At 39.2% G+C, this 27,479-nt stretch overlaps 1 protein-coding gene across 4 annotated transcripts in view; it reads right to left on the reverse strand.

Moving 5' to 3' along the window:
* Positions 1 to 323: 323 nt before the first annotated feature.
* The window catches only part of KIZ (kizuna centrosomal protein), a 106,568-nt gene continuing 79,412 nt past the window's right edge, over positions 324 to 27,479 (reverse strand). For 3 of the 4 annotated variants that reach the window (XM_012728425.1, XM_012728426.1, XM_012728424.1), the window contains 4 exons: positions 11,856 to 11,960; positions 9,788 to 9,884; positions 2,496 to 2,539; positions 324 to 900 (listed from right to left, as the gene is read on the reverse strand). In XM_012728425.1, the coding sequence (XP_012583879.1) occupies positions 797 to 900; positions 2,496 to 2,539; positions 9,788 to 9,884; positions 11,856 to 11,960 (350 nt within the window). In that variant the 3' untranslated portion in view covers positions 324 to 796. Of the gene's footprint in view, positions 901 to 2,495; positions 2,540 to 9,787; positions 9,885 to 11,855; positions 11,961 to 25,978; positions 26,986 to 27,479 lie in introns of those variants that run through there. The other variant, XM_012728427.1, reaches the window with a different exon arrangement.

A 27,479-nucleotide genomic window follows, 5' to 3' on the forward strand; every position in this document is an offset into this window, starting at 1 on the left:
GGCAATAGTTTGGTACAGCATTTTATATGTCCACCAGTAGAATATGAGGGTTTTCTAAACAATACTTGTATTATCTGTTTTTTCATTCTAGCAATCCTTGTGGTGAGGAAGAAACTTAGTGGTTTCTCACTGTGGTTTTGATTTGCATTTCCCGATGCCTAATATGCCAAGCACCTTTGCATGTGCTTATTGGACACTTGTGTATATAGTTTTTGGTGGTAGGGGTCCAATTTCATTCTTTTGCAGAAGGCTATGCAGGTGTCTCAGCATTAATGTTCATAAGAACAAAACACACTGAAAGGTCTTGGTACTCTTGCCCATAAGTGAGGAGGTTTATTTATGGATTAACAATTATCAGTTAAATATAAACCAACATCAGTGATCTAGATCTGTTGTCAATATCACAGTCTTATTTATTATAGCTTTATAATAAGTTTAATAAAAGTTGGGGATAATAAGTTTAATAAAAGTACTCCAATTGTTTCTATTTTAAGATTGTTTTGACAATTCTGAGTCCCTTTTTCTATAAAAAATTTTAAGATCACCTTGTGAATTTTTACAAAGAAATCAGCTTGAATTTTTGTGGGCGTTTTATTCAAACTTTGCTTTTCAATACACATAAAAAGGGAAATGCCATAGTTAAGTCATGAAATTTCACTTGACCAGCAATACAGTCTCAAATTTTCCCACTAAACACTTAGAAGGCATAAAAGAATATGTTTATTCTGGATACCACATATGAACATCAGCTTTCAATTTGTTTAAAGGTTTTATTTCCAACAGACATTACAACTTATTAGTCATAAAAATCATCAAAATCGTCAGCAGATGTGTTATGGTTTCTAGGACGTAATGCAGCTTCAATTTCTGAGTTACTGTCATCAGACTCACCCCAGAAGGCTGGAAGAGAAAACCAGACAGTTATCTAACATTTATGCAGTCTGATTAGTGTGGTTTAATCAGCAGGCCTGTGAGTACTGGCTGGCAAAAGGTTACTAGGGACACCACATGTTGTAGCTGATCAGATATAGCTGCAATGCAGGTCTACAACACATAAATGTATATACTCTTCACAGTGTGCCCTATACCATGTTAGGGAAAACACTTTGCAGAATACTTCCTTTTCCCTTCTATTGTGTCCTGCTCCTTACTGTAAGGCAGGGATTTAAAATCAGGATTAACAGAGAATAGGGTTACCTCCTCTGCTGCTCCTTCACTTTGACCCCCTTTGGTCTTTATAAGAGAGATAAAAGACAGAATGGAGGAGGGAGAGTAGTGAAGTTTATACTGAGAGGGGCTCAGGTACACATGGTTTATCTGGGAAGTGATTCTGGGGATGACGGAAAGAGGCGGCGGGGGGGGGGGGGGAGTACAGGCATGCGAGGAAGCCAGGAGAGAAGGTCCTAAGGAGAGGCCTGGCAGTGGCGAAAGCTCTCTGTTAGATACACAGCTGCCTGGTATAGAAGGCTATGGGCATGCCCATGGACTACACTGAGGTGACATTCTAGGTGACTCAACAGGATGTGGTAGAGCACAATGTGACAATGACAATCTCCATGATTACTGATAACAGTATGCCAGGCCTTATGATGACTTCCTATGTGTGACTTCATTTAATCTTTGTACCGATGCTGTGAGGTAGGTAAGACTTAAATAATGTCTTTGTTTACTGAGCAGACTGAGACAGAGGCTGGCCACAGTTACAACATTGGGGGGAGGGCATCAAGCCAGGACCCATGTCATCTGATTCACACTCTCAATTTCAGTCCATTGGAATAAGATTAGCATTCTCCCTGTGAGAATGTAAATAAGCTCACTGAGCAAAGGAATGGGGAAAAAAAAGTTACAGCTTAGGAACAGTATGAGTTAAGGAACAGATACAGGATGGTATATCTGGAAAAAGCTGATTGTGTCTAGACCCAAATAAAAGACTTTGGGAAGAAGACCTGACTGGACTGGACAGCAGGGCAGGGCTAACCTCTAAAGGGAGAAAGTTGTAAATACTATTCTATGGGTGGCAGGAAGACACTGGCAATTCTTAGGTAAGAAAGTTAATGATCTTTTAGGTGTTGGTGTCCAGGAGGAGAAAAGTCAAGTGTTGGAGAATGGTTGTTGGTGAGGAAACTGATTTGTGTCCACTATGAGAGCCCTGTCACTACTGAGGGAGGGGGGGCGTGGGGGGGGCAGAGGCAAGAAACACTTCAGAGGTAGAATACACTGGTGCTGGTAATCAGTCGGCCATGGAGGCCAGGAATCCTTGCATATACATACTTGCAAATTCAAATGCTCTGCCACTCTGGCCTACGGTGTCCATGTGTTCTCTGTTCACAGCCCTGTCACTGAGGAATGGGCCTCAGAAACCCCCAGAACCCTTCAGATATTACATGCCCTAGGGGAGTGGCAAGGGCTGCCCTGCAAGCACACTGCACTTCACATCTCGGGTGTGGCAAAAGCCATACCGCAGACAACTCTTGGTCACCAGTTATTTTTCTTACCTTTCGACTTTAAATTGGTAGTTAGTTTCTTTTTGTTTTCATGCCTGTAAAATAAAGACATAGGCTGAATTTAACATATATTTTATGTTAGCATATATTAGGAATGAGTATATGTAAGGAATGAGACCTAGAGAGGCCAGGAAATTGACACTTACTACCTAAATTTTAACAGCATAAAGAAAATGTAAGACCACCTTTGGTGGGGGCTCCCCATTGAGACAGCATTCCCATAATCCTTGAGTTTCTGAGTCAGACCTCGCCCCTGGCAGAGCAGTGAGATGGAGAACGGAATTTAATGATTTATGTATTTATGCATACAAGAATTCAAGAACTGGGGAGTAAGCCAGAGGTGCAGGGGTGAGAGGAGTCACCAGAGACAGAGTGGGGAGCAAACAGGCAGATGTACTGAAATACACTACTGAGGGGAGTAGCAGGAGAGCCAGGAGAGGTCTGCTGTGTCAAGTGAGTCAGTTCTCTGGCTGGGGATTGAACTCAGGTTGCAGAGGCTGCCAATAGCTTTATAGTGCTGAGACTTCAACCCTTTCAACATCAGGGAGGCCTGGAGGGCCGAATTTAGACAAGCTACAGGTGAAATACCTGAATCAGAGAATTTCAGATGGTAGAATGAAAAAAAAAGCTGATGAGAAAGTTATAATGATGAAAAAGTTAAAATAATGACTGTAGTCAAGCCAATATTTATACTTAACAATTTAACGATTGGTAATACCACTACTTAACAATTTAACCAAGAAGCTCCAAAGTGACTCAGTTTTCATATTTAAAAATATTAACATGTGGCAAAAGAATAAAGCTAATACCATGGGCACCAAGTGTGGAGTTTTGGGTAACACTCAATGAAATTTGAAACTTATCATTTCATGTGTCATGCAACACTCTCAGCCTTTTGAAAACACACAAGCTACTCTTAACAGCTGGTTTGCACAGAACCAGGCTGGGCTTAAGGAGGCTGCAGTTTGTCAAGTCTGTGATAAAGCATGGCCATTACATACTTCATACAGCAAACCAAAGAGCCTGCCTTTCCCTACATGATCTTTTACAGGTAACTCGTAGAACCCCAAATAGCAGACTTGGTATTCTTTCCCTCTAAGTTTACAACTACACTGGAAAACATACTTCAAAATTAACCATTTGAGGTAAGATACCATAGATATTTGATTAAAATGTGACCATATTCAGTTGGCCTTATTATAACAGAACAATGATCTCTGCAGAACTTCTCAGTAGATCTGACTTTCTTTTCTCCTGGCTGTACAGTGAACCCCACAGTCTCGCTAGGGAGATGCTCAATTGCAAACATTTTGCCATACTGGCTTTATCACATTATCTTTCCTCTGTCTACCCATCAAGTTATCTTATTGTTTGATGCACTTTAGGCAGCTGTTGATAAAGTCTTCTATTATTGATAAACCAAGTCAGTACAATTCTAATTCTAATTCGTTCTCATCCTTGCAAAATTTTAGATGTTATGGCCAGCCAGGGTCTTATCAGAGGAGTTATATTCCAAGCATGTAGCAGAGTGAACACCCTATGTATGCCAGTTTGATGACCCAGAGCACTAAAGGGGAAGTGGAACTTAAACGTGTCAGCTGTTCATTTTATATGAGCAAAGGCTAATGTAGCTAGAAACAGTCTACACAGTCAACAAAACAAAAATAAAAAATTAAATGGGAAGGACATTTGCAAATATGAAGTTCTACTTTGTGGAAGCAGTGAGTGGCCACAAAAATGAGACCTGGAAATATTAAATTACAGCAGAACATTTACAGATGAACAGTTCAGTGCCTTCACTATATGGGCAGCGGAGCCCAGAGAGGCCAGGTGCCCCAAGACACACAGAGCCATGGCAGAGGGGAAGCAGCAGAAGTGGCACAAATGCTCTTGCAGACACACTGATACAAAATGCGAACAGCTGTCTCTACTGGGCCTTGTGAGCAGTAAAACAGCAGGGCAGGAGAAACCTGGATCTCATAACAACTGGTCCCTGTCAAGACAGTATAATTAGTTCCAGGGACAGAAAGACTTTACCCCCAAAGCTGAACTCTTCCCATTATACAGCCCTGAGTAATTTTCCTACCTCTCTAAGCATCCGTTTTCTTGTCTGTAAAATGGGTTGACACCCCTCTCCTTGAGTGTTCTAAGCTCAGAGGAAATCCTGCTTGAAAGTGTACACTGCAGGTCTCAGGAAGCCAATGAGGGCACTGGCATGAACAAAGGCACATGTTTGTGATGTGTGGTCATGGGTGCTGAGGAGAGGTGGTGACTGCTCACGCACAAGGACCGGGCAGGTACAGTGAGAGGATACAGGTCTGACATGCATGGAGTTCCCTCCTCAAGGAGGCTCATGGGCAGGAGCACTCAAGGGAAGTGCATCCAGCAGACCTTCCACAGGCAGAAGCAGAGCACCTTATCTGCAGTGGTTCATTCATTCATTCATTCATTTCTTCACCTATCCATTCCCTCAGCATATACCACAGAGGTAATACTAAAGCACCAGGCTCTGCTGAGGCTGCACCAACTAACAATGAAAGCTTGGTTTCTCTTCCTGGGCCTCTCAGGCTCTAGTAGAGAGACAGACAGCAAAAACTGCTGTGCCACAGGTCAGAAAGACACTTGTGGAGTGAAGGGCTGGGGACTGATAGCAACCGAACTGGGCATAACATTTCAGACTTTCATCAAGTTCATGACCAGGAGCAAGATACTCTTTCACGAGCAGACAACATGGCAGTTAGGTAAGGACCCCACTGGGGTTCTCTGTAAGTGTGCCCGCCAGGGCTTAACTTCCTACAAACTGAATGCAAAATGCATGAGCAGAGACTGTGGTCACAGCTAACCATGTGAGACTCTTTGAAAATGTGTACATGCATGCGCCTCCCTGTCCTGTACACTCATGCAGAGAACCTTATGGAAAGGAGGAGCCCCTGCAGTCAAGTATGCTGTGCCAGAGAGGTAAGGTACTTGTGCAACTGATTTTTATATAGAAAAACCCCTGAGTGGTAAAGCGGTGGGCTGATGGCTACTCACTCAAGAAGCTCAATGGTTATAAGCGCTGGAGAGGGAGCAAAGCCTCCCAAGGCCACAGTGAGGAGTTTATAGTAGGGAGAGGGTGCCTATAAATAACTTCTATCCCTGTGCACTACGTGAGAGATATAGCCACAGGCCATGGAGGGTTATCTTGTATAGACAGGTTCTCTGGTTTCTTAGGAAACTTTTAGAAGATTATGAGATAAGCTTTGAAAATCTGGTAGGCATAAGCCAGGTGAAGAGGGAGTAAATAAGTGTTTCAGCCAAAGAACACTTATTAAGAGCCAGGGCACATGACACACCATGTTGTATGAGGGCACAGCAGACATGCACAGTGTGGGCCTTGCAGTGCTTGAAGGGGGGTGAAGCAACAAGAACTCAAGAGGCCTGTATCAGCAGAGGTGATCTTGTTGGGCTGCAGACATTCATTCATGACACTTGGGGAGGAATTGTTTGGAAACAAGTAGATGTAATGTTAGTAACACACTGAATTTTCATTCTCCTAGTCAATATCCATAGCTCATTAACAAAAATACTCAGTTACTGTCATTTTGAGTCCATGTCAGTTGAGTTTGGCGATGTGACTTTGAGGGTTCTCCCAAGAACATGGTGTATGGTGTTGGAGACAGTGGGGAAGGGTTCCCATAGGGAAATGTCTTTCCAGTTCTAGGTTCTTATTATAAGCCTTAAAAATAAAATAATGAATTCTATCATTTCTAATGATTTCTGACTGCGAGCTATAATCAGTAGTAAAATGTCTCATGCAGCATCTTCAGCTAGAAATTTTCTCTAGGCAGATATACATATTTCTGATAAATAGAAGGCAAAAATAATTCAGAAGTTAAGAACCCATGAGTGTGCAAATAAACAATTTCTGATTTTAAGTTTTGAACGCAGACCAGGCTAAGTTGTAATTTGACAAAGTCTGAGCGCCCCCTGACGGTTAATTAGGTGCTCTGCAGCCCATGACTTTTTTTTTTTGTAGTTGCCAGGGATCAACTTCTTAACTCCTTCCCTTCGGCTAATCAAACAAGTGAGTGTTCTTTTGTGCTCGGTTTTGAAAAAATAATGAAAACTTATAATGAGAAACGCTGAATATTTAGGAAGCTGCTAAAAACAGAATTTAAGTAGAGTACAGATTTCTGAGCCAGAGAAGGTTGTTGTTGTTGTTTTTAATAAGTAAGGTTTCCAGGGAAATCTTAATTTTATCTCACTATTGGTTTCTTGGGGAAATGGCACAGTGACTAGACAAGAAGAGGTACCACGGCCCCCATAAGAGCATCAGTTGTAGCCTGGCGCCCTCCGCTGTCCACTCCCGCGGCTGCAGAGAGGACACAATGCCACCCACTGCGGCCTTGCCAGGGTGGATGGCTGGGTGACTTCTGCTACCTTCCCCTCAAGTAATTATGTTGTAAGCACACATCCTTTTCTTTTGGCAAAATGTTATCTCCATCCTAGCAGTAAACTGAAGTTACACTGCGGGCTCTTAAAATATACTCTCCATTGAATAAATGATCCCAGAGAGTGAAAACGGCTTTCTGGGGAAGGTAAAGCGAGACAATGTTTGCAGAGGAGAGGAAGCTGTGGCATGCACCCCTGAACAAAAGGGAACAAGTGGTCTTTACTCGAAGAACGGCTTCCCATTAGGACTCACTCCTTCGTACATTATGCCTTTCATCCCCACTCAACCACAAAATGATTTTGCTGAAGCAAATACAATGGTAGAAAAAGATTTACACTGAAAGAATCTTTAATAATAAACTGTTGCCGATCTGCCTACTTGCCCGTGATTTATAATACAATAAACATGGGATTCTATTACGGCTCATACACTGAAGCCGCTGCTCTGAAAAACAGAATATATGAAAGCACCCGAACCCCACCACCATCACAATGAAATGAGCATGTATAAATGTGCTAAGAGTATCTCTTTGCATCTTTTATAGCTTGTGTGTATTAATCTGTAACGCTTATTAAGAAAGTCATTGCTATGCAAAGCAGCACCCAATCCCTTTCTCTGGCTTTTCAACAGAGTGCACTGTTTAGCCAATAGGACGGACCCTCTGGCCCTCATTCTGCATTCATCACAGGCAACATTTGCACAATGTATCTCTCAAAGGCGGCTGAAAAGAAGGCCTTAATACTCATGTAAACAACTGCAAACCAATTACTTAATGAATCAGGCCCACACATAATGAGGTGCAGACAAAGAGCTATAAATGCATTTTTGCGCCCAAGCCGCTGCTTTAAAGTAAAATCCCTCAGCTGTAGTTTGGGCTTAACTAGCACATCATAATTATTGTCTCTAGGACATCAGAGGAAGCCATTTTTTTTTTTTTTTTGGGCCCGGGGGTTTTTTTTTTTTTTTTTTTTTTTTGAGGTTGCTCATCAGCTCACTGACAAAATAGAGCAAAGAAGAATTTTTAAAAGTGCTACAGCAGCACTGCACTGTTATGTTTATTCTCAAGTACTGGGTTTCGAGACCACTTGTAAAAGCAATAAAGCACGAGGAGTGACTGCAGTAAGTGGGATCCTTAAATGTAAGCCTCTAAGAAATTTCAGCGAATCCAGGCACAAACAGCAAAACCAGAGCTCTCCAAAGTCCAAGGTGGCGTATTAATAACACCAAAACCCAGCACAAGAACCAAACTATGACAAATAGCCCGCCAAACCCACACACTCGACACCAGACCTTTTCGGCACTGGATTATTATCAAGTGTTGGAACCTTGAAGACCTGTTTTCCCCCCACCCCTCTTAAAGGGGGTGATGAAGTTTCTTGTAATTTATTTAGAAAATTAATTTCATATGGGAACAAGAATAATAACAAAAGGTTCTTTCCTCAAATTGAAGGGGAAATTTTTTATTTGCAATTTAGTGAGATATGGATGAAAGACATGAAATTATCAGGCTGAGAAAATGTTCCATATAATTCAGTGGCTTCCTGAATGTATTTAAAAATTGACCTAACAGAACAGTGTGTGTACAGATAAATTTAAGAACTGGGCTTTTAAAATGCCTCTTAAAGATAACAAAAACAAGTACGTCTAGTAATGTTTAAAAACTACAAGGATGAATTACTGAGCAAAATGGTCACATTAAGCCCTGAAAACTACTAGTTGGATAAGATTCTAGAAGAACCTTAAAATTTCTTTTAGAAGACCTAGAACTTGAATTACAGTCAAATTATAAAAAAAAAATACTTTTAAACTTTTCTTATCCATAATTCATTATCTTCCATTTCACTGAATTAAATGAGTAATTCCCTAAAATTTAACTTGTCAGCTTTCAAAAAAAAAAATTTAGAAAACCTCATTTTAACACTGTATTCCAGTATTCCAGAGGTCGTAAGTTTTTTCAAAATATATATGAAAATGGAATTTTTTGATTTACAAAAATATAATGTTTCTGCATCAAATCATTTTACCTTGTAGGGCACTATATGTTAGAAATGTAAAATTTCATTGGGGCAAGCAGTTAATTCATAAGTAATGAAATCATCTAAAGTTCATCTTTTAAATGAGAAATGTTATTACAAAAGGAAACTTCTGTGTGGTTTTAAATGTAGTTAGCTTACAAGTAAAGGTAGTTATTTAATCAGATCACTGCTTCTACTCCAATCTATACATTCTTTCTAAGTAACTAAAATGCCATTGCATGAGTAGTGTTTTATGTTGATGGTAAATCCAGCATACAACTCACTTATTGCTTGGAAAAACTGCAAGAAGTGCTATTGTTTAACAAATGTGAAAAGGTAAAATTTGTTCTTTATGGAAAATAAATATCAGAAAAGAAATGAATAATCAAGCCTAACTACTTGGTTAAAAAAGGTGAATATGAAAACAAGCATCCAGCAATTGCTAGTGTATATATCAGCCCTCTCAGAGAGAAGAAACAGGCCACCTTATTTCTTTTAGCGCCTAATGTTTTCTCTCTGCCCTTTTCCGACACCCTCCATTGTGTGGTCTCTAAGCAGTCCTACTGAGAGCAGCTGTAGACGCTAATTTGTGGTTCACTGAGGTGTCAATTGAGTCTTACACCAACGAAACAACAGCTGCAAAACAATACTTGGCTCTGGTGCAAATATTTTCAAAGGTAGTCTGAAGTTTCAACTTGTTATTTTCGATACACAAAAACCCAAACCATAACCTTCTATCAAGTCACACAAAATAATCTGTCGCCAGAGTTGAATTCATTGCATAGTGACATTTCTCATCTTGTCACTATTCAGAAAGGATTCCACAACTTTACCTTGACAAAGGACTTCCTTCACTAGAAGAAAAACTAGCTTCCGATGTGATTTTGTTAGTTGTCTTTGTCTTGGATGTACTGCTGTCAACATTCAGACCTGTGATAAGCGCAAGCATGGAGAGTGAGCATTAGCTGTCACACAGCAATAAAATGCCATGAAGGAAGAAGCGGTCTCACAATAACTTTGGTAAAACAAATTATCAACACATACAAATGCTGTTCAATCCACAGAAGGCAAGGAAGCTTCAGAGGCAAGACCAACTATGTTGGCAGAATAATGGAAGAGTAAGGGCAGATCTCCTATGATGCTTACATAGAAAACTCAAAAAGAAAAAAAATCAATGACCTATTTTAAATGACCAAGATGCCCTTGTGGGCACATGAGTCTATACTGTGGCATTAAGCACTTGATAATTCACATTAGTATAACACACAAGCAATGACAGATTACTAAGAGAGTGGATACCAAGAACCAGGTGTCAGAAATAACTGATTCTTCCTGATGACTGTTAGCCAGCCAGCCAAACCACCTTTAAGTTACTCTGCCAAATCCTTCATTTTTCTACCTTCTAGAGGAGAATGAATCTCCACTGAAAAACCCTCAAGGCCACTCTTCAACCAGTCTGAAAGGTTGTAAGGGGGAAATGCACAATCCACTTCTTTCCCTGGAGCTGCAGAGCTGACTATTCCCTCAATACTCCTGGCTTGCAGGGCAATCCCTGCCCTTGATCTTCTGGGTGTCCTCAGCCTTGGGTGTTTCTGCTACACGTCAGTCTTTTAGCTTGTTGAACAGTGACAATGTTATTGGAGATCACAGATAGAGTGCCTGGGCATCTTTGCAAAAGGCATTTGCTGAGTTTCTAACCAGTAACCTGTTTGCCTTGTAATTAACTTCTACAGCAAAACAATCTCTTGACAGTGTGGCCAACCAAAAGAGGGTTTCTATGTTATTAATAGGACCAGGACTTTCCAGATGTGAAAATGAAGGCACAGGCTTAAGAGATTGGTCTACAGACAAAGATGAAAGACATCTGACATGTAAAGGAACTGAAACATGCACTCCTTCAATAGATTGGGGGGGTGACTCCTGAGTTCAGAGCTCATATTCCCATGACTACAACGGTGTTGTATAGTTTAACATGGGGTACATGGCTTCCTGTGCCCTTTGAGTCCACTTCCTGCTTCTCTTTGGACCTAAGAAAAAGTCCTAGGATCAGAGTGAGACTAAGAATGAAAAAGTAAAGTGTGACCAAATTAAAATAAATATCAGAGAGATCTAATTACATTGACAGTCAAGACTAGCAGAAACACTCCTATGACCTCAGGATATGGTAAGTTTGAGTGAGGGGACTGAATTTGTGGGTGCTTAACCATAGAAACTATAAAGTTTCACAGTAATTATGAATAAATGAATACAGGAAATATGTAAATTATTAATATATTAATGGTTCCATAATTCTTGATACACATAAACGGACTAAAACATGACAAATTTAGTCATCCTTGGAGTTGTCCAAATAACTATCCAGAATATTCTTACCAAACCAGACTTATGGAGTCACTTTCCAATCTATGTACATATGCTAGCCAGTTGTGATGCTCTGAGAGAAGCGTTATGCTCCTGGGGTCTCTTTAGCAAAATGAGAGGGTAGGATAACAACGCATCTCTGAATTCTAATTCTGTGGCTCAAATGTGAAGCCAGTGATAAGAAAGGTTTAAGGGCTCACAAGTGCTGCAACTTTCCCAAGGTGATGAAGATTGCTTTCAGGACAGAGGCCCTGTTTTGTACTTAACAACGTATACTACCTCATATTCGTGGAGATGAAATCACTATCACCACCAGAGCCAGCCCTCTAGCACTTTTCTCTAACAGGCACTGTGCTAGTATTTAACCTTCTGTGAGTCACTGAGTTCTTTAAATAACCAAAATACCTAACTGGGCAGCAACTGATCTCAATATTATCTAGAAAATGATTCTTCAAGGACAGACCAGCTAAGTGTCATGTACTGGCTGCCATCTTGGGCAACTTGGACACTGGCTTTCAGTGTTAAATCTGCTTTGCTTACCTGACAGTTGTGATGCAGAAGCATCCCCCTTGTGGAATCTGTCTTCAGCTTGATTTGTATTATCCTGAAGAGTAGACTGCTTCAGTAACTGGTAGGCTTTTGTTTCTAAAGATTACAAAGAAGACACTGGTAACTGGGTAGTCGCATGCAAAAGAAATGAAGTTGGAACCTTATTTTATGCTATATAAAAACACCTACTGAATATAGATGAAAGCTATTAAGTTACTAGAAGGAAACACAATAAAAGCATCAAAATACTGGATTTGGTAATGACTTCTTGGATATGACATCAAAAGTGTAACACAAAATAATAAAAGATGATTGGAACTGCATCAAACTTAAAACATTTGTGTGTCAAAGGGAACAACCAACACAGTGAAAGGAAACATGCCAATGAGATAAAACAATTGATATCATATATTAGGTAAGGGATTAAGATCTAAAATATGTAAGGAATTTCTACAACTTGTAAACAACAACAACAACAAAATACCTGATTAAAAAATGGGCAAGGGACTTAAATAGACATTTTTCCAAAAAAGATATACAAATGATTAGCAAACACATGAAAGATGGTCAAAATTACTACTCATTAGAGAAGTATAAATCAAAACCACAATGACATACTGCCTCCTACCCATAAGGATGGTCACTATCAAAAGTGTTGGCATGAGTATGGATATGTTAGAACCCACATGCACTGCTGATATGGCTATGAAATGGTACAGTCAGTATACAAAATGGTATGGTGCTTCCTCCATACTTAACTTATAAAAATACCATATCAAATTATAAGTAGATCAGGTTATAAATTAAAAAAATTATAAATTATCCCCCCCCACACACATATACACTTAAATTGAAAACAGGATCTTGTAGAAATATTGGCACTCTGGCATTCATCACAGCATTATCCACAATAGCCAAGAGACGGAAGCAATCCAATTGTCCATCAATAGTTGAGTGAATAAGTAAAATCTGGGATGGAATAGAATATTAAACAGCTTTAAAAAGGAAGGAAATCCTGTCACATACTACAGCACAGATGGATCCTGAAGACAATATGCTAAGTGAAATAAGTCAGTTACAGAAAGCAATGTATGATTACACTGACACAAAGAATTGAAAGTCAGTCAAAATCATAGAAACATACAAGTGGAAAGGCAGTTGCTATCAGCAGGGAAGAAGGCAGATTTAGTTGGTATAGCGTTACAGTACTGGAATATGAAAAAATTCTAGAGATCTGTTGTATAACAATGTGAAAATAGTTAACACTATTGAATAAACACTAAAAGTGGTTAAAAGCATCTTTTTTTTTCTTAAAAAAAAACTACAATTAGAAAAAAAAAAGGGAAGTGACCAGATATCCCAATTTGTTTGTGACAATTCAGGTTTATGCCTGCTATTCCAGGATAACTATTAATGGAATCACCTTTTGTTATTAATATTTTCCTGGTTTAGATAATAAATCACATGGTCACCCTACTTAAGAAATACAAACTAAGTGCAATGTATTAATATGATGTGGCTGATTTTAAAAAATCATTTGATTTTTTATTTCAAAGTATTTGAATACGGATTATATATTTGATGATATTAATAAACTATTTCAGATGTGTAAAAAAAAACAAAAACCAGAAATACTTAATTTTTTACTGCCCAGAGAGAAATTTCTGAAATTCTTTCTATGATGTTAACACTTTTCAAAGGCATGTACATTTTGTTTTGAACTGTCCCCTTTTAGAAATTATGAAAACAAACAAAAAGTCATTTAGGTGAACCCATGTCTCAAGATTCAGACAAACTATATGAGTTAAACTGAGACAGCCAAATCCAAGTAATTATTTTATGAGGTTCTGTGGATAGGTCCAATGAATACTAAATGGTTTCTCAGACCTTGCAGAAGCCACTACAGTACTAAATCAAAAGAGACAGACTTTTAAGCAAAAAGACAGACTTCTTGATCTATCACATAGTCACTCTGGAACACTCCCTGCTTTGGATCAGGTTCTTAGATTTCACTGTGGGGACACTGAGCAAAGGTTAAGTAGATATTAGCAACCAACCTACAAGAAACCCTTTCTACTCCAAGCCAGCACCTAACATACATGCTTATGCAGAAGCTACTAGAACAATGCTTTCTCCTTCTGCCAGGAATGGGAGGAAGGTAACTAGCAGCAGGATGAGCTCAGAGACCCACTGCGGAGAAAACTGAACTGAGGCTTCTTATGGGGACTGAGAAAGAGCATCTGCAAGAAGCAAAGCCACATGCCCCAGAGGGATGAACAGCAGCTTGGGCCTGGCTAGGACCCACAGGATGCCTTCGGCTCTGCAGGGCTTCTAACTATTAACAGAAAGTTAAACTGGGGGAGATTGTTGGAAAAAAATAATAAGATCACATCAAGGCCCCAAGTGATACAACCTTTCCCATTACCTAAAGTCTCAAGGATACCTGGATGGGATAGAGAATGGGAGAATTAGAGCTTTAGCACAGACCCAACAAAATAGCATGGTTACTCACATTTTCAAAGTGGCCACAAATAAAAGGATTCCTGCTGTCAGTATCAGGAGCTGGCAATCAGTTACATTCCTGCTTTTGCTGACTCAATTGAAGAACTTAACCAGGAGTCCCTTATTATGGGATTAAACCACTATTACCTTAAGAATAAAAACCTAACTTGTTTTGCCCTTTTGAGAATAAATCAAGATAAAAAAATATTTAAAACAATCATCCTATTCAGGAATTTATATGCTATGTAATTAAAATACCTACAGACTCTTAACTTTGAAAATAATGAATCCTAAGGCAACATTTTAAAAACCTGCTGGTGCACTGTAACCACTATTTTGAAAACTTAGTAAGGAAAACACCAAGTGTATTGCATGCAGAAGGAGAAAGCCCTGCTCTAGTGGCTTCTACATAAGCATGTATGTTGAGAGCTGGCCTCGAGTAGAAAGGGTTTCTTGTAGGTTGGTCTCTAATATCCTGTTGTCCCATGGGATGTCATAATAACATTCTCCAAATAATATTAATGTCCATATTACTTCAGACTTGTGAGGTAATTTTGGGTGGGGGGAGATACTAATAGAATCAAAGGTAGAGCATGTGAATTTTTAAAAGGTGAAAATGTAGTTTTGTTTTTCTTTTATAAAGGTCAATCAAAAAGTATTCAGATAAGAACAATCACATTCTTTTGTATTCAATTAAATGTATGTGGTCAAGGAAAAGAATTTTTTAAAAAGGAAGTTGAAAAAAAGGTAGTTATCAAGATAAACAATGACTCTCGTTGGTTGGAAACTGGTTTGGGGGTTCTGTTTCTAAAATTATTTTTATTTATTTAAATAATATAATAGTTTATTTTTACATCATTTTGTGCGTTTTTCCATCTCAGTTGTAATCCCCGTGGGCTTCCCATCACCTAATCACCCATGTGCCATCACCATAGTCCAGTGCATTTCCCTCCCCCCACTGTTTTTGATCCCATTCCTCACTCCACCCCCATAAAATGTCTCTGGTATATAGCTGCTCATTATTATTTCTGCTTTTTTTTTAAAAGATTTATTTATGCATACAGAACTGGGGTACAGGCTAGAGGTGCAGCCACGGGGTGTGTGTGTGTGTGAGAGGATTCACCAGAGACAGAGTGAGGAGCAGAACAGGCAGAGTAACTGAAATATACTATTGAGGGGAGTAGTGGGAAGGTCAGGAGAGGTCTGCTGAGTCATGTGGGTCACCTTCCTGGCCAGGGCTAGCATTTGTGCTGCAGTGGCTATGATAGCTTCATAATGCTGCACTTTAACCAGTTGTGCCACCAGGGAAGGCCCCATCTGTTGTTTTAAGATAAATCATTTCATTGTAGGACAGCAAGCACTGAGGGTCCTTAGTGTCTTACCAATAATAAAGCAAGCAACAGAGTTTATCTGTGACAGGTATAAAACACTATAGCAGATCCTCTCTGAAAAAACATGCGATCTGCATAGAGGCTCTAGGGTAGGTGGACTTTGATGCTTATTTTTGTCTTGGGTGGGGAGAGGCCCCTGAAGATTACACTTACCTTGTTCCCATCACTCCTTTCAATTCCCAGATTTGAACTCATCCTTCCTCTTTTGGGGATTGTGTGTATATGCATGTGTGCACATGCGTGTGTGTGTGTGTGAGAGAGAGAGAGAAAGAGAGAGAGAGAGCGCGCACGATACTGTCATGATGGAGGTAAGTATTTTTTTTTTTAAAGATTTATTTATTTGTACATACAGAACTGGGGTACAGGCCAGAGGCTCAGGGGCAGTGAGAGGCTTCACCAGAGACAGAGTGGGGAGCAGAACAGGCAGATCTATGAAGTACACTGCTGAGGGGAGCAGCGGGCGGGTCAGGAGAGGTCTGCCACGCCATGTGGTCACCTCCGGGGCAGGCGGGAATCGAACTCATGTGGAAGTGGCTTTAGCTTCTCAGTGCTGTGCTTTAACCCGCTGCGCCACCAGGGAGGGCCGGAGGTAAGTATTTTTAATGTTGAATGTCAAAATCTGCAAGATTTGTTGTGCAGTTAGCTGTAGTTTTTAAAAAAAGGCTGTGAAAGGGTAACTGTGTCAACCTGTAATAGTTGTTTTTCTTAGCAACAGACCAGGGCTATTGGAGAGGATAAATGCAGATGCCTCCTACGCTCCTGGACCTGCTAGTTTATCTTGAAGCACGATTATAGTGCCAGCCAGAATGTGGGGATGGACTGTGGGAGTATTCCTCTGGGGGAGTGTATTAACAATATCAAATCAGGATTGTGAAGTAATTTAAGATTTGTAGGGGGTTAAGAATTCTGTACAAACACAAGACAGTACTGATTATTACTGGTCTGAGTCTACCAAAGGAGGAAGGAGTGTGAAGTGAAGTTATATTGCCATCTCCATTTTACCGTGGGAAAATATCATCCATTACCATGTTCCATGCACTTTCCATTTTGGTTTTCTCCCTTTATTCTTGAAGAACTTGGACCCCAGCTAATTGGTGGGGTTTCAAGGCTGTCCTGAGTCTCTTTCAACTGTACAACAGTTTTGAAGGGACATATATTATCTTCCTTGTTCTATTTCACTAGAACCCATGGTTTCTCACTGGCGTTTGATACTTAATCCTTCTGTGACCTTTCTCTAAAGAGAGAGTTGCTGAAGATCACCTGGACAATTTTTGTGTGGGATGTGGCTGCCCAGACTCGAATAGCAAAGGACTGGTGAACTAAAGCTGACTGTTATGGGGCACATGGCTTTCCCTGAGCCCCGATGCATGCTTCCTACAATGGCTTAAGGGTGTAGTAAAGTCTTAAAGGCAAAAAGATTAAGTGACTTCACTTGCAGGAATAAACACTAACTGATACAGAACTGAGACACCAAACCAGCCAGGGTATTTAGACCAGACGACAGGAGCTGCTGTCTAACCCCAGGAGCTCTGTGTTGGAGATCTGATGTTGCCAACTGGGAACATTTCCCATAACATATACCATACCCTTACTCACCCTTCCCTTAGTAAGGAAAGCCACACAAAGCCACATATGGAGACACAGATAAGACTCACAGTAGAAATAAAAAAAATAGAGTTTAAAAGGTTAAAAGACAAAATCATGACAGGTTAAAGGCTGCATTTCTTGCATAAAAGCAAGGGAAGAAGGGCTCCAGTATATAGATGCTGCAAATAGACAAGAAGAATAACATACATAGACACTTTCTGGGTTCAACTAGGGACCACACATAATTGGATGAGCGGTAGTAGTAGAAGGGACTTCATGTGGCAGGCTGGAGAGCAAATGCCTTTCCTAGAGGGGACAGCTGTTTTTCTAGCTACAGCCTAGGCTGCACGGTAGGGAAGTGGGTCTAGTTTACCTTAAAAAAAAAAAAACCAAAAAAACCCCAAAAAACAGATCAGGGCATTCCTGGCAAGCTAAGGATTAAGTCTCAGTGTTACCAGCAACCATTATGATGGCCTGAGTTCAATCCTCACATGGCACAGCAGACCTCCCCTGTCTCTCACTAGCTCCCCTTAGCAGTGTACTTAAGTAGCTCTGCCTGTTCTGCTCCTTACTCTGTCTCTTGTGAGTTCTCCCATCGTACCCTTGCCCCCTCAGCCTACAGTCCAGTACTATGCAAAATAAATGAAATCTTAAAAGAAAAAACAAAACACACATACACATACAGAGTCAACACAACCCAATGAAAATATCAATGGCATTTTTTACATAACTGGAGCAAACACTATTGAATTTCATATGAAGTCATAAAAGACCCTGAATAGCAAAAGCAATCCTAACAAAAAAAGAATGGTGGTATCACACTTCCAGATTTCATATAAGGCCATAATAACTAAAACAGACTTGCACTGAAACAAAAACAGACGCACAGAACAATGGAATGGAATTGAGAACCCAGAAATAAACCCACATGTGTTATCCAAAGGTGCCAAGAAAATATACAGAAGATAACTTCTTTAGTAAATGGTGTTGGGAAAATTGGACAGCATGCTACCAAAAGGAAAACAAGAGAATATAAGACGACATCAAACTAAAAAACTTCTGCACAATGAAAGAAACCATAAATAAAGTGAAATGGGAGAAAGTATTTGCATACCACACATATCTATCAAGGGACTGATATTAAAGCTAATACCGAGAACTCACAAAAATTTACAAAAACAAAACAAATAACCTGATTAAAGAAATGGGCAAAAGAACTAAACAAATATGTCTCCAGGGGAGATAATCATCATCATACTACATCATCTACATACATCATCATCATACTACAAACAGGCACATGGGAAAATGTTCACCTTCACTTATTAAAGAAATGTAAACCAAGACCATAATGAGTTACCATCTCACACCTGTGAGAAAAGCCCCAATGGCAAAGACCAGAAACAATAAGTGCTGCGAATGTGTGGAGACAAGGGAACACTCATACACTGCTGGTGCGAATGCTGACTGGTCCAGCCCTTCTGGAAAGCTGTGTGGCAGTGTCTCAAAACATTACAAGTGGATCTGTCATGCACCCAAGTTATTCTACTCCTAGGCATCCATCCAAAAATTTAAAAAAATACTATTTTGAAAGGAAATCTGCATTTCTATATTTATTGCAGTGCTACTTGCTATAGCTAAATTATGAAAAAAACTTAAGTGCCCCAGAACAGATGAGTGGGATATATACACAGTGGAATACTATCTAGTGATCAAAAAATAAACTCATTTCATGTTGTAACCCATTTGTGACAACATGTGTAGAGATGGAATGGATAATACTAGGTGAATTAAGTCCAAAGAGAAAGATAAATACTGTATGGTGTCAGTAATATATGGACTATACAGTAACTAAACTAAAAGTCAGATAAAGACAAGTTAAAAACTAATCCCTGATAGCTGACTAAAGAACTAAAGGGGGGCTGGAGTGGGGGGCGGCATGAGGAGGAAGTGAATGGTAAAACCAGGGAGGTATTCAATATCACATCAATTAAAAATAAATACATAAATTTATATTTAAAAATAAATAAAAGCAGGGACTGACCAAAGAGGGAAAATAGCACAGGTCAAACAGAACATACTTGCAATCCTGAAATTAGATGGTGATGAGCAATTTTCCCTGTTTTTACTAGAAGTGGCATAAGAAATAAGAACTTAGTGAAAAACTTCAGCCAAAGGATACAGGCTAGATGTCAGGAAAATCTCAGTTGAAAAGTTGAAACAATGGAGGCTGCAACAGCTGTATGGAGATTTTCAAGGAGCTGTTTGGATCAAATGAGCTACTTTCAGACTCTTTGGAGACCAGAGTATACTTTTGCTAGGAAGTGTGCAGACCATTCAGACATCTTCCTGGAATAGCATAGAAGACTTGCCCAGAACACCAACTTTATAAAGCAGAGTCAAAGCTACATACTGAGGTTTGTGGTAACTCAGGCTCATGGTTTTTGAATGGAAGAAGGATGGAAAAGAATCAAATGGTGAAAAGTTATATTGTGTCACCCTGCAAATGTAGTTAGTAAATGAAAGAAGCAAAATCAACAAATCCAAAGAGTCAAATTAGCCTGCTATAAGCAAGGTGGGGACTAGGTTCATACAATTCCAGGGAGGAAAGATTTTCCAGTCTTGCAACTGCAAGTAAATTCTGCAAATACCAGGAATGGGTAGCCCCTGAAATCTTCACTTTCTAGCCTGATGACTTCCTCTGACCAGTAATGTCAAAACTCTCAGGAAACTATTAAGTAGTGAATATAGTTAGACAAAACAAATTATCGTAAAAGGATACAACTATTTTTAAGCAGAATATTTCTGTACACATGTACAGTCAAGTTTCTGTTTCCAGATCTTTCAGTCAAGAATCTGTTATATACTCAAATCTGTCTCGATTAAATAAAAAAAAATAGAAAAACATTGCAGTTTAAAACATAAAGGCAAAGGGTTCAAGGGTTTAAAAATCCATCCTCATCTATTAATTCCAGACTGATGACACAATGAGATAGAGGCTGGCTGAAACCGGTCATCTATTTTTTTGCAAAGTAGTGAAGGATCACTGAAATTGTTTTTTTCTTTTTGATATGTATTTTTGTCTAGAAAATGGAAACAGAAAGTGAAAACATGTTGAATAAAGGGGGACAGGAAAGATGAAGAGGGGAGGAAAAATAAAAAGCCTCAATTTCTTATCTTTTATTCTCTTTTATATGCAAATGTACACCTGCTAAAATACTTCTAAATCTACAAATAAAAAGAAAATATCTGATGAACAAGTGCTTTTAACAACCCATTACAAGAGTCAGATAAGCGTGTGGTTCACCAGCCTCTAAGGGGTGTCTCCAAGGCAGAGAATCTGCCCATGGCTTTTGCAGAAATCCCTAATGAAAAAAAAAAAGGAGTTGGGCCTGGAAAAGGACTAACAAAGGGAGATGCAAACAATACTATCCCAACAGAGAGAAGAAAAAATGACCTTGAACAACAAAGAACTGGGCATACTTGAGTAAGGAAAGATAACTATTATTCCTAGATGTAATATGTAGAAATTTTGAAAAATATTTTTTATCCACTAAGTTTTATCCACAATTTTTCACCTATTTCTACAACCATGAGCCCCCCATATTACATTAGATGTATTGCTGATGAAACAAAACCAGCTATTTTCACAAAGCATTAATAAAAATTGTAATAGATATTTCTAAAATTAATTCCAAAGATAAATATCGTCCCTAAAATCCAAAAATCATTTTTCAGTAATCTGCTCAAATGAAAACAAGAAAATATTAGAATATGGGTGACTTTATAGTTGTGAAAATACAGAAAACTCATTTGTATGTAGTGTCTTTTTTTAAAGGCATGAATCTCTATGAATCTCTATGTGAGCTAAAGGCATGAATCTATATGAATCTACATGAATATGAGTTAAAGGCATGAATCTATATGAATGTGAGCTACACATGCTGAATCACTTTTCATGTCCAACTTATTGTCATAAACTCTATGCCTTTAGTAGTTTTGGGCCTATAAATTGATTGTTCAGGTTTCTTTCTGATACTTAGAAAACAGAAAGTGCTAACTTATATGAATTGACTAGAAGAAAGGTATTTACATCACATTCTTATTTTCTAGAGAACAATTCAAAATTACACCTGAAAATAAATACAACGCTTGTAACTGATCTTTACTGAACATTCCAAAATGGAACACGTTGGAAAACTTACAATCACAGTGCCTGCCACTTATTGTTTAAATCGTGGGAGATGAATTCTTAGCTTTCAAAGTCACTGAATTTTACTTTTCAAAGACTGAGTAATCCTGACCAATAAACTTCAATTGACATAACTTCGTTGTGTCAAACCAATACTTCATTGACATAACTAAATCTTAAAACCAATATTTACAGCAATTTACATTCAATGATATATACAGTAAGAAGAGCAAGAAATAGACAATAATATTAATATTACAATTATCAGCATTTTATAAGGGCCGATAATTTAGAACTAATCACTGTATAAGCTGAACTGCATGCTGGAAATGTAAAATATGAAGTTTGCCCTCCTGAAGTGAGTTGAATAATGTCTCCCTCAACATTCATGTTAATCTAGAACCTCAGAATGTGAGGTCTATTCTTTGCAGATGTAGTTAATAATGTCAAGATGAAATCATTCTGCCTATATGGTGTACATGAAGCCCAATGACTGATCACTTGGTAGGAAAAGGAATGGGATACAGAAACACAACAAGGAATGGGGAGTCTGGAATCATGCTTCCACTAACCAGGAACCACCGGAAGCTGAATGTACAATGAAGGTTTCTCCCCTAGAGTCTTTAGAGGGAGTACAGACCACTGACACTAGGGTTTTATACTTTCAGTGTCCAGAACTGTGAGACAATACATTTTTGTTGCTTTAAGTTTGTGGTACTTTGTTATAGTACCCCTAGGAAAGCAAGATAGTCTATGATCCCAGATTAAAAAAATAATTATAATCCAATCTCTTCTCTCTCTCTGCTTGAGTCTCTTGGGTAAAATAAGGGCTTCACAACATGACTTGTCAGGGTTATTTCAGCTTTGAGTCCCCCATGCTCCATAGTCTTCAAATCTGATTCCCCACCTGGGTGTTACCATGCCTGAATCTCACTCCTAGAAGTTGTGATGTGACTGGTCCAGGGTGGGGCTGAAGGATGGATATGTTTTCAAATTCTGCATAGAACTTACTGTGAAACCATAGAGGAGAATTTCTCTAGGCACCTTTGGGTACATTTCTTTGAACACAGGAGCACCCAATAAAGAGCACTCTTCAGAAACATGCCTCTTATTCTTTCATGACTATTAGAGAAACAGCAACCTGAAACATCACAAGTGAAGAGTGTATGCGGCACTGGGCAGTATGCAGCAGGCTCCATGGGAAGCACCCTGGCAGCCTGGCCTTGCCATGTAGAATCCAGAAACTTACAGTTGTTCCTTGGTTTGCACAAGTTAGGGGCTCCCTGCCTGAGGTGCAGTAAGTATCATGTCTCTGCTGATTCTCATGTATTTCTGGGGTAGCATGAGTGAGGCACATTTTTAGTAAGTCCGGGGGGTGAAGGTATTATGCCACTCTAACTTTGGCAGTTCAGAGTTGTCATGAGTCTTCTCTCCCAGCATAAATTTAGTTGCCAATGACAAGATGGCCATTGTCTGTTTCTAGTCCTTTTCTAATTTGATGTAAAACTCATGCAATAATGCTTTGGGAAACACTGCTCAAAACCCCAGGTAGCACCTTTCAGATCTATGCTGACCTCCCACAAAGCTTCTAAATGGACATACCTTAATATGGCCTTGAATATTTCAGCTTGCTGAAGAGTATCAGTGAGAAATGGCACAGTCAGGCAACCACTTTCAACACAGCTTGACCAAGAGAATTGGTGTCAAAAGAATGAGAGGCTGAATGGACATTCTTAGAGGCTTAATCCTCTTGAGATAAAAGCTGAGAGCCCTTTTCACATGGAGCTTAAGGAGATGAGTTTTGCCAGGATGGGCACGTGGGGTGGGAAAAGTACTGGTGGAGTGAATGACTGAAAGAGATAGTATTCTGGTCTGAATCAACAAGCATTTAAGGAAACTCCTTAAAATTCTCATTTTTATTCATTCTTTTGACATAATGAATGCCCACTGTGTGCCAGATACTGTGTTAGGTGATAAGTTCCAGGACCATTAGCATAAGTAACATTAACTATTATAACTAAACCTCACATAACTTTCAAAGGCAAACCGAGAGTGAATACAAGTAAAATTGCCAATGTGGGAAATTTCACTTTGGGTAAATCAGTAGTTCAGAGAGACTTTTTCCTCATAATCTAGATAAGCATTGCTTTAATGCTGGCATAAGCATTTCAGGGAAACACTGGCCTGAGTATCTGACTACCTGCAGAAATGAGAATGTTGAGATATTTGATTGCTTTAATATGGAATGAGAACACTGTCTTTCAGCATTGGAAGGAAAGTCAGTTCGAATATACATGATTGCTTCTGGAGTACTGCCCAGAGCACAGGTTTCCACCATGTTAAGTTTAAGCACCCAGAGAGAAACTCACACCTGGAGTGAGTTGAGTTTCAAACTCACACTCAGATTGATTTTGCTGAAATGAACAGCTAGAAAGTTTTCTGTTGTGAGCTGTGAAACTCCCTTGCAAAACTCAGAAAAAAAGGGTCTCGAGTTAAACTCTGCTTGACAGAAGTCATGCCTTGTATATGCCAGCCCTGCAAATGAAAACAGCTTTTATGCTCTTCTCAGGTTAAACTTACCCAAGGCCCTCATCATTATGAAAATGGAACAATTCAGAACTTCCCACCATCCTAGTCAATATTCTGTGCCTGTGATTTCACCTTGGCTTCTTTCTCTTCTCTCTCCTAAGTGAGCCTTTAAGCAATAAAGTAATGAAAGCCCATGCTGCAGAAGAGTGCTTCCAGACAGTCAAATGTCACTATTGTAACCTACAGGTCACCTGTTCAGTGAGCAGCTTTAACAAGTAATTTTCAATCCATAACACCATCTGGAGTTCAGTTACACATAAGTAGCTTAAAGTTTCATTATAAAATAATCTCATCTATAGGGGTGGTTCCACATAAAGGAATCATGGGAAACATAGACAATAATGTTAGCTTAATGAGAAAACTGGGGCTCCTCATTAGACTTAAGGTTTTAAAAAATGTTCTATGTCTGTGTGCTGATTTCCCAAAATTTCTGCCAAGAACATTAATTCTGTTAGCCATTTATAGGAAGGATACCATTTTCAAATAGAAAATGCTATTTTCAACTATAGGTTCACTGACTAGACACCTTCTCAGAATCTTCAATGAGCTCCTGTATGTTGGGGAATCTCCAGAGACAGAAACTGTGCAGGGATTGGCTACAAAATACGTATTCCTTTTATTGTCTTGGTGAATACTGCATAAACATACTTGAGGAAATGTTGTGTTAGCCCATCAATACTTTGAGTTGACACATGAGGGGAGGGTTATTGCCTGGTGCTCAGGGGTTCTGCAGTGTCCTCACCTGTGAGCACCCACCTCTCACAAGCTTTAACCATGAGATCCCCAGGGGCAAATTCATTTGCTTTTTTTTTTTAAAACGCATTCAAGAATGGGTGTAGGCCAGAGGTGTGGGAAGGCGGGGTGAGAGGATTCACCAGAGAAAGAGAGGGGAGCAGAACAGGCAGATATGATGAAATACACTGCTGAGGGGAGAGAGCAGCAGACAAGACAGGCTGCTGTGTCATGTGGGCCACCTCCCTGGCTGGGATATGAACTCAGGTCTCCATATGGTAACACTGAAACTTAACCCATAGGGCACCAGGGAGGCCCCAACTCGTCAACTTTTTACGATTCTTCTCTACGGGTTTCTTCATGGCACTAATTAGAAATTCCAAAGTATCATGAAACTCTTCAAGATTCCTTTTTGATAAGGTAAATATCCTGGATTAAAATCATCAGCTGAGTTCTAAGTGGAAAATTCTTTCAGAAACTAGTTTAGCAGTAATATCTGAAATTACTGCCTCTGAGAAATTATGGCAAGACAGGGCTTGGGTATTTCTTGGTCCCAAGTAGATATGCAACTCAGGGAAGACTAGCAGCTGCCAGAATAATTAGTGGAGGGGGCCAGCTGCCTTTCTAGGACCCACCTGAGGACTACTATTCTTTCTGTGGCATTGCACACCCACCTCCTGCCTCTTTTCTTCTTTTGAGTCTGCTTTGCGAGTTTTCTTTTCTCTAGATGTTGCTGGTTTGGAAATGTTTGGGATTGTGGGCCACTAAAGATGCTCAGTATTACTATTAAGTATAGTAAGTATTACTATTATTATAAATGACAGATAACATGTATCAAGTGTCTGGCATAAGCTTAGCACTTCCATACACATGATATTTAAACTTTTTTTTTTTTTAAAGATTTATTTATTTATTCATATAGAACTGGGGTACAGGCCAGAGATGCGGAGGGTGAGAGGATTCACCGGAGACAGAGTGGGGAGCAGAACAGGCAGATCGACGAAGTACACTGCTGAGGGGAGCAGCGGGCGGGCCAGGAGAGGTCTGCCTTGCCATGTGGACTCCTCCGGGGCAGGCGGGAATCGAACTCTTGAGGAAGTGGCTTAAGCTTCATAGTGCAGTGCTTTAACCCGCTGCGCCACCAGGGAGGGCCCATGATATTTAAACTTTAAGACTATTTTTGCCAAGTAGTCTATTTCTATCCTAACACAGATGCTCAGAGAGGAAGACAAATAGAGCAGGGAATAAAGATATAGAGCATGCTGGATTATGTCAAAGCCTAGGTCTTCTACCACTGCATCTCAGCTATTAGGATAGCCTTTGTAATATTTGGTTTCTTTGGAATATTCTGGAAGGAATGCACTCCATGTATACAGGAAAGGCCCAACAAAGCTACTGTAAAGGAAAAGGCAGACCCTTTCTTAAATCAAACTAGACAGATGCCTTATTCTACAAAAGCCAAATCTCCAGATAATTATGTAAGTGATATAAAAATTTAATAAAGAGGTGATAGTCAAGAACTTACACACAATGATAGATATGAGAAAAGTACTAAGTGGAGGCAAGGTGTATCTGGCCTCCAAACATTAACTCCATGGGAGATAGAATGGATGGAGAGAAATGAAGGAAGTGGATGCAGTGGTAAGGACAGCAAAGCTTGATTGAAGTCAAAGGTTCTGAATGTTAAGTTCCAAAATCATATGGTAGGCACAAAGCATATTGTTCTTAAACTGTCAACTGCCGATGGATTGATAACAAGTTATTGGAATTATAATTTCTTTAAAAATCTTAATGGCAACAGCACTATCATTTCTAGGTAAATGATAACTCTTTCAGCATAAAAAGAAGATTTGAAACTGTAGTGCTTAAATATCTCTTTTTATAAAGAGAAAACAACATTTGTACTAATTCAGGGGGTAATCATCTACTCCCAGCAAGGGATGATTAGAAACAATACTCAAAAGAGAAGAATGGGCATCTAAGTCATTTATTGTTTTCTCACCAGAAAGCCTTTATAACTTTAAATAAATTCAGAGGTCATTAGATACTTCTGCATTCAAACATAAATAGAAAAGCATTCAAATGACTTCTTGGTTATTGCAGTTTGGGATCATCTACATTTCCCCCACTAAATAAAAAAAAAAGAGGCTCTATCAGAGTTTTTTTCTCAAAATGAAGATAAAAATTGCAATAAATATATCACTGGGAAATGTTTAAAAGAGAAGAAAAACCTCTATTTCTGAGTGAAATATTATCTGATGCAGAAAATATACAATAATTGCTCTACAATAAACTCCTTTCTCAAAACCAGAGTTCATCACAGAAACATGGGTTTAAAAAATTAATCATACAGTCATGAATTGTATTGTCACAGAGAAAGCTATTCTTTTCTGCTTATAAACCACAAAACCATCACATATGCAGATGCATGCCTTAGTAGCTTAGTGCAATCGTGTATTTACTTGTATAAATATTTAAAGCCAGATCTTTGAATTTATAATGAAGTAGTATACCACTTTACAAAATATTAGGTACTAGTAAATTTAAATGTATGACAAATAGAACTCTGTTCAGAATACTAATTCTTGCTGTTGATATTCTAAAACTAAAAGTCATAATGAT

The sequence above is a fragment of the Condylura cristata genome, unplaced genomic scaffold (assembly GCF_000260355.1).
Source record: "Condylura cristata isolate star-nosed mole 26May11 unplaced genomic scaffold, ConCri1.0 scaffold00022, whole genome shotgun sequence".
Classification (NCBI taxonomy): domain Eukaryota; kingdom Metazoa; phylum Chordata; class Mammalia; order Eulipotyphla; family Talpidae; genus Condylura; species Condylura cristata.